This window comes from Callorhinus ursinus, unplaced genomic scaffold, assembly GCF_003265705.2.
Source record: "Callorhinus ursinus isolate GAN/ISIS: 27379988/994484 unplaced genomic scaffold, GSC_fseal_2.0 scaffold13, whole genome shotgun sequence".
Classification (NCBI taxonomy): Eukaryota; Metazoa; Chordata; class Mammalia; order Carnivora; family Otariidae; genus Callorhinus; species Callorhinus ursinus.
In genome coordinates this window covers 29,506,286-29,519,761 of record NW_027397075.1, presented here as the reverse complement: position 1 = coordinate 29,519,761, position 13,476 = coordinate 29,506,286, and the positions used below count along the sequence as shown (strand labels likewise).

The 13,476-nt window shown below is 37.7% G+C and overlaps 1 protein-coding gene across 2 annotated transcripts in view; it reads right to left on the bottom strand.

Annotated features, from left to right (window-relative positions):
- The window catches only part of MROH9 (maestro heat like repeat family member 9), a 107,927-nt gene that overhangs the window by 25,491 nt on the left and 68,960 nt on the right, over positions 1-13,476 (bottom strand). For both annotated transcript variants that reach the window (XM_025877915.2, XM_073899410.1), the window contains exon 16: positions 530-671. In XM_025877915.2, coding sequence (XP_025733700.1) covers positions 530-671 — 142 coding nt within the window. The remainder of the gene's footprint in view (positions 1-529; positions 672-13,476) is intronic.

Genomic DNA, 13,476 nt, shown 5'->3' with positions numbered 1-13,476 from the left:
CTGGTTCAAGCATCATATATGGAGAACTATTGATATAAAGTATTGTATAAGCAAGTGCTCATAGTGGGTGTGGCTCTGAGAAGGATGTGACTGCCAGGTCAGAATATTCAGCAGAGTCTGACCTGAGCTGAGAAAGGAGACCAATGTGAATATGTATGGGTAAAGGAGGAATGTGCTGAATGGAAGACAAAACTTGAGCGAGTGCTCTGGGATAGGAATTAATGTGTCAGCAGGTGTGTATGTTGGAGGGGAAATTAACTTATGTGTGTCTGGTTTAGACTCTATGAGTTTGTGTAGGGCAATGCTGATCCATTCTAGGGGCAATGAATGATTTTCTAGGAAAAATATAAACAGGGTGCTTAAGCGTCTGGGTTTACTTACCACACTGCTTCCATTCAACCCAGGCTTTGAAATTGTTTTAGCTATACAGAAACTGAGAAATATCAGTGTTTTATCGGTAAGGATCTTGAGCAATATCAAATCTTAGATTGACTATGATGGTGACGGCATCCATAAAGCATACACTCACGTGCCTCATTGATAACTGGTGCCATGCTGGCGATTTTCTGAAGGCTCAGCTTGCTAACTGCAGGATTGGAGTCATTGACCCAGTTTCTGAAGAGAACCAAAAACTCTTCTGGGAATGGGTCCTTGAAGAAGTTATTCAGAAGCTGAAAGAAAACAGTTGATAAGTTCATAAGCAAAATTAAAGGCTAATGCACTATTTCTGCGCCACTCATAAAAATTGAGACATTTTCAGTAAAACTGAAGCACAAGTCTCACTAAAACTCCAGATACTTACACATATCCCCACACATATTTCTGTGTTCATTGGTTTTGTGTTCTCTGGAAGGAGAAGTAGCAGTCATAATAGGAAGCACATGCATATATATTTCTGTATATATCTACAGTTGACCCTTGAATTCTGTGGGTCCACTTATATACAGATTTTTTATAGCACAATATTGTAAATGTATTCCTCTTCTTCATGATTTTTTAAAATAACATTTTCTCTTCTATAGATTACTTTATTGTAAGAATATGGTATATAATACATACCACATACAGAATATGTGTTGTTTATGTTATTAGTAGTTAGGTTTTTGGAGAGTCAAAAGTTATATGTGGATTTTGGATGGTATGGGGGTCAGCATCCAACTCCCATGTTGTTAGGAGTTAAATATATGCATTAAATTTTTTTCCTCCCCATTGCTGGAAACTTAGTGACTCAATTTAAATTACCTCCCTCTCCCAGATTATAGTTAGGTGGGTGAGTTCCTTGACAGTGAATGTTTATATGTACTAGGAGGCTGTGCTTACTATGGGCCAGGTATTATGCTAGTAAGTAGGAATACAGTAGTGAGCAAAACAGTCTCAATCCATGACCTTGTGGGGCTTATAGACTAGCAAGAGAGACTGATATTGTACAATGATGCTATACTACACTATTCTAATGAAAACAGAGTTGCTAATTGTGATCAGTACTAGGAAGAAAAGTTCCAAGGTGCCACAAAAACATCTAAAGGAGAACTGAATTTAGACTGTGCAGTTGTAAACTGAATTTAGAATAAAAAGTGATATTTAGATTTGGACTTGAAAGCAGAGTTGGCATTAGCTAGATAAATTGTTTGGAGAAGATCTCCTCAAGGAGGGTAACCCATGTGCAAAGGCCTGTGGTAAATAAGCAGGGTGTGTTCGAACACCGGAAGGAAGGCCAGAGTGATAGGATGGGAAGGGTAGTGAGGTTGGTGGACAGGCAAGGCAGGTGGCTCAGGATGTGGAGGCTAGGTTATAGAGTTTTAGTCTTTAACAGCTAATACCCAAAATGAAGATGTGATTACCATCAGCTTTTATGCATCTAGTAACTAGCAGCCAAAATATACATATTTTTAAAATGCCTTAGAAACACAAGTGACAGTTTTAGAAAAAAAATTTCAAGAATTTAAAATATCACTAAGACAGGTCAAGTACACAGAAGAATAGAGAACAAGAGAGCACCAGTGAGAAGGGAGGGTAGATCATATATTCTTTTCAACATTCCAAACAACTTTCACAAAAATTAATTATCAGATCCAAAAAATCAATAACTTCCCTAAAGCAAATCATTTAAAAACCACCTTTAAAAAAATCATGGTATCTATAATAAAAGAAGAAACCAAGAAGAAAGTTTAAGTGGAAATACAAAAGCCTATAAGCACTTGGAAATTTAAGAGAAATCTCCTCTATTTTGTGGATCAAAATTATAAACCACAGAGGAAATCAAACATACAACAAAGATTACTGCAAAAACAATAAAAACAACAAAAATAAAATAGATGTTTACCCTGTGGTTGGAAGGAAATGCATAACTTGACTTTGCTTAAAAAGAAATGTTAAAAATGAATAAATTATTTATTTCCTGAAATTACAAGACATGAAATATCACAAGCAATAAGATTGAACTAAAGAAAATTGGCATAAGAAAATAATAAAGGTAGAAGCAGAGGTTATGGAATTGGGAAACAGAAAAACAGTGGAATTAATCAATCTAATGCCTGTGCTAGAAAAAAAAGCATTCAAATAGGCCAATTTTGACCAATATAATATAAAAAGTAGACATAAAATGAGCAGTGAGAAAAAGGGTGTGAAATAGATTAAAAACTTCACAAGAATATTGGATACTCTCTGTGTCAATGATTCTTAACCAAGGATGGGGACCAGGATCTTCTGGGGCAGCTTTTCTATATTACATATGCCGGGCTTTGTCCCAGTTATGAGGCAAAGAAAATTAGATAATTGAAATTGATTAGGAACAATGGAAGACTGATGGTTATTGATGTGTTATTTCCAAATATTATCAAGGTTAGTTCTTTTTGAGTGATCACCACACATCAAAACATAAAGGCATATTTTCCATTTATTTGGTACTATGTGAATATTCTTCTCCAACAATATTTCATTTAATGATTTTAAAATTCATTGATAATTTTTTCTTTATTTAGTTATCACACTGGAACTTGCAAAGGGGTAATTTTCCATGTCTAGCATTCCTTCTATATTTACTGGCTGGCATCCGTCGCTCTGTCTCTCTCTTCCAGCTCTCCGGGTTTGAGTCCCACCATGGACTCAAGCATTTAAAAAATTTTTTTTCCAATATATTATAATTATTTGCAGTCACTCTTTCTTTTGATGCTAAATTTGGCCTTTCAAGTTGACTTTTGTATCCTTTTGACGTGACCCATCTATCTTTGAACTTCTTTGCTTGTGGAAAAACTAGATGTCCCAGACTTATATTTTTCTTGCCCCTGAAATCAGCCATTTCTTCAAGGAGACAAGGTTCCTTTTAGTGAGCAATGATATTTGGCAACCATTAGAAATGAGTACTAGAATGTATTCATTGTTATTGGAATATTATGTCCTCTTGGCCTTTACTTGAAACTAAGAATTATTCTTTTTTATTTCTTAAGTCATGAGTTCATTTTGACAATGTTGATATATTCAATTCAAATATAACATAACAGAGTTTATGTTAACTTTTAACAGTTTTATGTTTGCTTCATCTTTTTCTTACCTGGAAAAACTTTTTGCCAATAGTGTTAATATATTCGTTTATTTGCTTTCTGCTATATGAATGCATACCAGAGTCTTAAAATTATATCATCAACATACGATATTCATAAAACTCCTCAGTAAAAGTGAATATTTCTTTACAGATTTTTTTTGTCCTTAGAATATATTTCACTAAGGATGTATATAGTCAAAGCACTATGTTCATAAGCTACTTGATATCCTTCACAAACGTGTGTGTGTGTGTGTGTGTTTGAGGGAGAGAGAGACAGAGAATCATATAATTCACCGAGAAAAACACTCAGATCATAATAGGTAAATGGGCAAAGGAGAGGTCAGATTATTCACAAAATGGAACTTTAAAGGCCAAGGCAAAAACATACAATTTAGGAAAATAATTTGATCAGAGGTAACAATATGTTATCTTTATTTTTTATATGTCAGGATCATATACCTAGAGAACCCAAGAGAATTGACAAAAATATTATTATATACAACAGAGTAGCTGAATTTAAGATAATACAGTTTTTTTCTATTCACTTTGTCATTTTTAAAAAATTTTTTTATTGTTATGTTAATCACCATACATTACATCATTAGTTTTTGATGTAGTGTTCCATGATTCATTGTTTGTGCATAACACCCAGTGCTCCACGCAGAATGTGCCCTCCTTAATACCCATCACCAGGCTAACCCATCCCCCCACCCCCCTCCCCTCTAGAACCCCCAGTCCATTTCTCAGAGTCCATCGTCTCTCCTGGTTCGTCTACCCCTCCGATTTACCCCCCTTCATTCTTCCCCTCCTGCTATCTTCTTCTTTTTTTTTTCTTAACATATATTGCATTATTTGGTTCAGAGGTACAGATTTGTGATTCAAAAGTCCTGCACAATTCACAGTTCTCACCATAGCACATACCCTCCCCAATGTCTATCACCCAGCCACCCCATCTCTCCCACCTCCCCCACCACTCCAGCAACACTCAGTTTGTTTCCTGAGATTAAGAATTCCTCATATCAGTGAGGTCATATGATACATGTCTTTCTCTGATTGACTTATTTCACTCAGCATAACACCCTCCAGTTCCATCCACGTCGTTGCAAATGGCAAGATTTCATTCCTTTTGATGGCTGCATAATATTCCATTATATCTATCTATCTATCTATCACATCTTCATTATCCATTCATCTGTCAATGGACATCTTGGCTCTGTCCACAGTTTGGCTATTGTGGTCATTGCTGCATTAAACATTGGGTACATGTACCCCTTTGGATCTCTACATTTGTATCTTTGGGGTAAATACCCAGTAGTGCAATTGCTGGATCGTATGGTAGCTCTATTTTCAACTTTTTGAGGAACCTCCATAGTGTTTCCCAGAGTGGCTGCACCAGCTTGCATTCCCACCAACAGTGTAGGAGGGTTCCCTTTTTTCCGCATCCCCACCAACATCTGTCAGTTCCTGACTTGTTAAATTTAGCCATTCTGACTGGTGTGAGGTGGTATCTCATTGAGATTTTGATTTGGATTTCCCTGATGCTGAGCGATGTCGAACACTTTTTCATGTGTCTGTTGGCCATTTGGATGTCTTCTTTGGAAAAATGTCTGTTCATGTTTCTGCCCATTTCTTGATTGGATTATTTGTTCTTTGGGTGTTGAGTTTGATAAGCTCTTTATAGATTTTGGATACTAGCCCTTTATCTGATATGTCATTTGCAAATATTTTCTCCCGTTCTGTCTGTTGTCTTTTGGTTTTGTGGACTGTTTCTTTTGCTGTGCAAAAGCTTTTTATCTTGATGAAATCCCAATAGTTCATTTTTGCCCTAGCTTCCCTTGCCTTTGGTGATGTTTCTAGGAAGAAGTTGCTGCGGCTGAGGTCGAAGAGGTTGCTGCCTGTGTTCTACTTTAAGATTTTGATGGACTCCTGTCTCACGTTTAGGTCTTTTAAATATTTGGAGTCTATTTTTGTGTGTGGTGTTAGGAAATGGTCCAGTTTCATTCTTCTGCATGGGGCTGTCCAATTTTCCCAACACCATTTGTTGAAGAGACTTTTTTCCACTGGACATTCTTTCCTGCTTTGTCAAAGATGAGTTGACCACAGAGTTGAGGGTCCATTTCTGGGCTCTCGATTCTGTTCCATTGATCTATGTGTCTGTTTCTGTGCCAGTACCATACTGTCTTGATGATGACAGCTTTGTAATAGAGCCAGAAGTCTGGAAATGTGATGCCGCCAGCTTTGCTTTTCTTTTTCAACATTCCTCTGGCTATTCGGGATCTTTTCTGGTTCCATACAAATTTTAGGATTATTTGTTCCATTTCTTTGAAAAAAGAGTATGGTATTTTGATGGGGATTGCATTGAATGTGTAGATTGCTCTAGGTAGCATTGACATCTTCACAATGTTTTTCTTCCAATCCATGAGCATGGAACTTTTTTCCATTTCTTTGTGTCTTCCTCAATTTCTTTCATGAGTATTTTATAGTTTTCTGAGTATAGATCCTTTGCCTCTTTGATTAGATTTATTCCTGGGTATCTTCTGGTTTTGGGTGCAATTGTAAATGGGATCGACTCCTTAATTTCTCTCTCTTCTGTCTTGTTGTTGGTGTATAGGAATGCCACTGATTTCTGTGCATTGATTTTATATCCTGCCACTTGACTGAGATCCTGTATGAGTTGTGGCAGTTTTGGGGTGGAATCTTTTGGGTTTTCCACATAAAGTACCATATCATCTGCCAAGAGTGAGAGTTTGACTCCCTCCTTGCTGATTTGGATGCCTTGATTTCTTTTTGTTGTCTGATTGCTGTGGCTAGGACTTCTAATACTATGTTGAATAGCAGTGGTGATAGTGGACATCCCTGCCGCGTTCCTCACCTTAGGGGGAAAACGCTCAGCTTTTCCCCATTGAGAATGATACTCGCTGTAGGTTTTTCATAGATGGCTTTTATGATATTGAGGTAGGTACCCTCTATCCCTATGCTCTGAAGAGTTTTGATCAAGAAAGGATGCTGTACTTTGTCAAATGCTTTTTCTGCATCTATTGAGAGGATCATATGATTCTTGTTCTTTCTTTTGTTAATATATTGTATCACGTTGATTGATTTGTGGATGTTGAACCATCCTTTCAGCCCAGGGATAAATCCCACTTGGTCGTGGTGAATAATCCTTTTAATGTACTGTTGGATCCTATTGGCTAGTATTTTGGTGAGAATTTTTGGATCCATGTTCATCAAGGATATTGGTCTGTAATTCTCCTTTTTGATGGGGTCTTTGTCTGGCTTTGGGATCAAGGTAATGGTGGCCTCATAAAACGAGTTTGGAAGTTTTCCTTCCATTTCTATTTTTTGGAACAGTTTCAGGAGAATAGGTGTTAATTCTTCTTTAAATGTTTGGTAGAATTCCCCTGGGAAGCCATCTGGCCCTGGGCTTTCGTTTGTTGGGAGATTTTTGATGACTGCTTCCATTTCCTTAGTGGTTATAGGTCTGTTTAGGTTTTCTATTTCTTCCTGGTTCAATTTTGGTAGTTGATACATCTCTAGGAATGCATCCCTTTCTTCCAGGTTATCTAAATTGCTGGCATAGAGTTGCTCATAATACGTTCTTATAATTGTTTGTATTTCTTTGGTGTTGGTTGTGATCTCTCCTCTTTCATCATGATTTTGTTGATTTGGGCCATTTCTCTTTTCTTTTCGATAAGTCTGGCCAGGGGGTTATCAATCTTATTAATTCTTTCAAAGAACCAGCTCCTAGTTTTGTTGATCTGTTCTACTGTTCCTTTGGTTTCTAGTTCATTGATTTCTGCTCTGATCTTTATTATTTCTCTTCTCCTGCTGGGTTTAGGCTTTAGTTGCTGTTTTTTCTCTAGCTCCTTTAGGTGTAGGGTTAGGTTGTGTATTTGAGACCTTTCTTGTTTCTTGAGAAAGGCTTGGATTGCTATAGTTTCCTCTTAGGAGTGCCTTTACTGCATCCCAAGGACTTTGAACAGTTGTGTTTTCATTTTCATTGGTTTCCATGAATTTTTAAAATTCTTCTTTAATTTCCTGGTTGACCCATTCATACTTTAGTAGGATGCTCTTTAGCCTCCATGTATTTGAGTTCTTTCCGACTTTCCTCTTGTGATTGAGTTCTAGTTTGAAAGCATTGTGGTCTGAAAATATGCAGGGAATAATCCCAATCTTTTGGTACCAGTTGAGACCTGATTTGTGACCTAGGATGTGATCTATTCTGGAGAATGTTCCATGGGCACTAGAGAAGAATGTGTATTCCGTTGCTTTGGGATGGAATGTTCTGAATATGTCTGTGAAGTCCATTTGGTCCAGTGTGTCCTTTAAAGTCTTTATTTCCTTGTTGATCTTTTGCTTAGATGATCTGTCCATTTCAGTCAGGGGGGTGTTAAAGTCCCCCACTATTATTGTATTGCTGTTGATGTGTTTCTTTGCTTTTGTTATTAATTGCCTTATAAAAGTGGCTGCTCCCATGTTAGGGGCATCGATATTTACAATTGTTAGATCTTCTTGTTGGAGAGACCCTTTAAGTAGGATATAGTGTCCTTCCTCATCTCTTATTACAGTCTTTGTTTTAAAATCTAATTTGTCTGATATAAGGATTGCCACCCCAGCTTTCTTTTGGTGTCCATTAGCATGGTAAATTGTTTTCCACCCCCTCCCTTTCAATGTGGTATTGTCCTTGGGTCTAAAATGAGTCTCTTGCAGACAGCATATTGATGGGTCTTGTTTTTAATCCAATCTGGTAGCCCATGTCTTTTGATTGGGGCATTGAGCCCATTTACATTCAGGGTAACTATTGAAAGGTATGAATTTAGTGCCATTGTATTGCCTGGAAGGTGACTGTGACTGTATATTGTCTGTGTTCCTTTCTGGTCTATACTGCTTTTAGGTTCTCTCTTTGCTTAGAGGACCCCTTTCAATATTCTTGGAGGGCTGGTTTCATGTTTGCAAATTCCTTTAGTTTTTGTTTGTCCTGGAAGCTTTTTATCTCTCCTTCTATTTTCAGTGACAGCCTAGCTGGATATAGTATTCTTGGCTGCATATTTTTCTCGTTTAGTGCTCTGAAGATATCATGCCAGTACTTTCTGGCCTGCCAGGTCTCTGTGGATAGGTCTGTTGCCAGTCTAATGTTTCTACCATTATAGGTTACAGATCTCTTCTCCGGAGCTGCTTTCAAGATTTTCTCTTTGTCTCTGAGACTCGTAAGTTTTACTATTAGATGTCGGGGTGTTGACCTATTTTTATTGATTTTGAGAGGGGTTCTCTGTGCCTCCCGGATTTTGATGCCTGTTTCCTTCCCCACCTTAGGGAAGTTCTCTGCTATAATTTGCTCCAATATACCTTTTGCCCCTCTCTCTCTTTCTTTTTCTGGGATCCCAATTATTCTAATGTTTTCATCTTATAGTATTGCTTATCTCTCGAATTCTGCCCTCATGATCAAGTAGTTGTTTCTCTCTGTTTTTCTCAGCTTCTTTATTTTCCATCATTTGGTCTTCTATATCGCTAATTCTCTCTTCTGCCTCATTTATTCTAGCAGTTAGTGTCCCCCTTTTTGATTGCACCTCATTAACAGCCTTTTTGATTTCAACTTGGTTAGATTTTAGTTCTTTTATTTCTCCAGGAAGGGTGTCTCTAAAACTCCATGCTTTTTTCAAGCCCAGCTAGTATCTTTAACATCATGATTCTGAACTCTAGGTCCGATATTGTACTAATGTCAGTATTGAGTAGGTCCCTGGCAGATGGTACTACTTCTTTTTCTTTTTGCTGAGGTGATTTTTTTCACCTTGTCATTTTGTCCAGAGGAGAATAGATGAATGAGAGAACAAAATGCTAACAGGTTAACAATGTCCCCAGCAAATATACTCTAAAAAAATCAGAAAAGACCTGAAACCAGGGGAGAAGAAAGGGAAAGAAAGAAAAAAGAGAAAAAAAAAAGAAAAAGAAATAAAAACCAAACCAAACCAAACAAAACAAAAAGAATATGATCAAATATGATCAGGCTAGTGCATAGATCAGAGCCACGCACTAGATTTTGGGTGTATTTTAGTCTGTTAGAATAAAGTGCCTCCTAAAATTTTAAAGAAAGAAAGATTTATATATGTACAAAATAAGGGTTCATACAATGAAGGGATGGTAGATGACTGTAAATATGAAAATTATAAAAGATTTTATAAAAGGAATTGATGAGATAAGAAGCTGTTTGAAAAAAGAAAGAAGAAGATTTAAAGAAAAAAGGGAGAGAATGTGATCAGGCAGGAGACTAGAACAAAGCCATACACTAGTGATTTAGGGTATATTTTGATCTGTTAGAAGAAACTGTATCTCAAAATTTTAAAGAGAGAACAACTTATATATATATGCCAAAAATAAGGGTAACTACTATGAAGGGATAGAATATGACTCTAAAAATGAAAAATAAAAATTTTTTTTTTTCAAAAAGGGATTCATAAGATGTTGGTTGAAAAAGGGAAAAAGAAAAATTAAAAAAAACAGTTAAAAAAATTAACTTTGAAAAACTAATGAATCATGGTAAAAAAAAAAAGCCATGAATTCTATGTGCAGTATTCCCCTAGCGCTAGAGTTCTCCCATTGTCCTTGATCGGTAAACTTGGTCTTGGCTGGCGGTTCGTGCTGATCTTCTGGGGGAGGGGCCTGTTGCCGTGGTTCCCAAATGTCTTTGCCGGAGGCAGAATTGCCCCGCCCTTGCCGGTCCAGGCTAAGTAATTTGCTCAGGTTTGCTCTCAGGAGCTTTTGTTCCCTGCAAGCTCTCGGTACAGCTTTGGAGGATGAGAGTGAAAACGGTGCCTCCCAATCTCTGCCCAGAGGAGCCAAGAATTTGGGGCCCTGCTCCTCATTGCGCCCCCAGAGAAAAGCAGTAAGTCACTCCCGTGTCCCTGGTCTCCGGCTGCACTCCGTGCTCACCCGGCCTGTGACCGAGTGTTTCTATCTCTGGCACCCAACTTGGTGTGGAGTCTCCAAACCCAGCAGATCCCTGCGGTGCGCTCCTGCGCCGCTCCTCCCGGGGGAGGAAGGGGAGTCTCCCCAGATCTGACGCTTGTTGGGTCCCTGCTGGAGGAACAGTGGCCTGACTGTGTCGCCGATCACAGTTTATGGCAACCCTCAGTTGAGAGCCCGCACTTCAGCTCCCTCTCTGCAGCTGGCTTCCTGGCTCCAATACTTGGGAGCTCTGCCGCACTCAGGCACCCCCAGTCTTTCTGTGACCCCGAGGGTCCTGAGACCACACTGTCCCACGAGGGTTCCTCCCCCAGCTTAGCCACTGGAGTGATGTCCCTCAGCGGAGCCGACTTCTAAAAGTTCCGATATTGTGCTCCGCGGCTCTATCACTTGCCAGAAGCGGCCGTCGGAGGCCCCTTCCCCCGCTGTCTATCCTCCTGAATATATCACCTCGGATTCACTTTTCCATACGTCCTACCTTCCAGTAGGTGGTCGCTTTTCTGTTCAGGGAGTTGTTGCTATTCTTCTCTTCAATCTCCTGTTGAGTTCGTAGGTGTTCAGAATGGTTTGATCCCTATCCAGCTGAATTCCTGAGATTAGAGGAAATCCAGGTCTCCTACTCCTCCGCCATCTTGCTCCGCCCCCTCCAAGATAATCCAGTTTAACTAATTTTCCTGAACATCCAGCTTTAATGAGCTTGAAAATTGAATGAAAAAGGACACATTTTGGAAAACAGTATGGAGGTTCCTCAAAAAATTAAAAAGAGAAATACCATATGATGCAATAATTCCACTACTGGGCATTTACCCAAAGAAAACAAAAACACTAATTTATTTTTTAAATTTGAACTCAATTAATTAACATATAATATATTATTAGTTTCAGAGTTAGAGATCAGTGATTCCTCAGTCTTATATAATACCCACATCTTCTTTATCCATTCTTCTGTTGATAGACATCTGGGCTCTTTCCATAGTTTGGCTACTGTGGACATTGCTGCTATGAACATTTGGTGCAGGTGCCCCTTCAGATCACTACATTTGTATCTTTGGGGTAAATCCCTAGAAGTGCAATTGCTGGGTTGTAGGGTAGCTCTATTGTCAACTTTTTGAGGAACCTCCATACTCTTTTCTAGAGTGGCTGCACCAGCTTGCATTCCCACCAACAATGCATGCACTCCTGTTTATAGCAGCACTATTTACAATAGCAGATAAGGAAGCAACCCAAGTGTCCATCCATAGATGAAAAGGTAAATAAGATGTGGTATGTATATATGGTGGACTATTACTCAGCCATAAAAAGATGAGATCTTGCCATTTGCAACAACATGGATGAACCTAAAGGGTATAATGCTGAGGGAAATAAGTAAGAGAAAGACAAATACCTTATTTTCACTCATATGTGAAATCTAAAAAACAAAAGAAATGAATAAACAAAAAGCAGAATCAGATTCATAAATGCAGAAAACAAAATGATGGTTGTCAGAAAGAAGGGGGGTAGAGGGATGGGCAAAATGGGTAGAGGAGAGTGAGAGAGACAGGCTTCCAGTTATGGAATGAGTAAGTCATAGGAATAAAAGGTACAGCACTGGGAATACAGTCAAGGGTATTGTAATAGTGTTGCGTGGTGACAGATGGTAACTACGCTTGTGGTGAGCACAGCTTAAAGTATAGAGTTGTGAAGTCACTATGCTATACACCTGAAACTATTGTAATATTGTGTGGCACCTATCTCAAGAAACAAAACAAACGTGAAAACCTATACTCAAAATCATATTTAATAGAGATAAATTCGAGAACCAAAAAAAGGCCACATTTGCACTAACAATTTAAAATAATATAAACTACTTAATAATTCCAAAACTGAATATGACAAAATATTGAATTAAAAAAAAGAAGCAAAAATATAAAAATACCAAATATTCCCAAGAAGCTCATAGCTTTAATTTAACTGCAATCATAGTTTCAGTGAAAGTTTTGTTTTCTTTTAAACCTGGCAAAATTATTTTAAAATACAACTAGAAGGATAAATACATAGGAAAGACTAAAGACATTTTGAAGAGAGTTGAGGGAAAGTTGCTTTGCAAGACATTAAAATTTATTTGCAAACTGCCCTAATTCCAGTGTGATACTTCCACAGCAATGAAATGAATGGAGCCTAAGAGTGTCATCCAGGGCAGACCCTAATGTGGGTGTGTGTGTGAATGTATATGAAATTAATAATAGAATTCATAAAGATTGTGTCACCAGTGAGTAGCAGATTTAAGTCTTAATTACATGATGCTGGGATAGGAAGTTAATTATTTAATGAAAACTTAGTTTTAGTTAGTTTTAGTGAAAAACTATAGTGTACCTCCTGGTACACCATATAAACTTCATGGGAAACAACATTGCATGTAAAAATTTATATAAAAATGTATAAATGTGAATAAATTATACATGAATATTTATCAACTCTTTGACCACAGTAGATTTTTTAATGCTTAATTTTATGAAAAAAAGCAAATTCCATAAACAAAATCAAAAGGCAAACAACAAACTGGGTACTGATTCTCAACAGGCATTATAATCAAATGCATAACACACTTAATATCCTTCACAAATTTCTGTGGGTGTGTGAGAAAGAGAGAGACAGAGAATCATAGAATTCATTGAGAAAAACACCAAGACTGTAATAAGCAAATGGGCACAGAAGAGATCAGATTGTTCAGATTATGGAATTTAATTTATGAATAATTATTTTTTAAAAATGTTCAACCTCTCTAATAATTTAAAAATTAAGGACAAATCAAATCCCCCACAAGACATTGCATCTACCCCTCAAATTGGAAAGCTCATCAATAGTGGCAAGAGTGCAGTGGGGTGAGTGCACCCACAAACCGCATGGGGAACACTGGTTGACTCTGCTTTCCAGAAATCAGTCTGGCAATAAAAATCCTTAGCCTTGAGAATGTTTATACTCTTTAGTTCTTATTT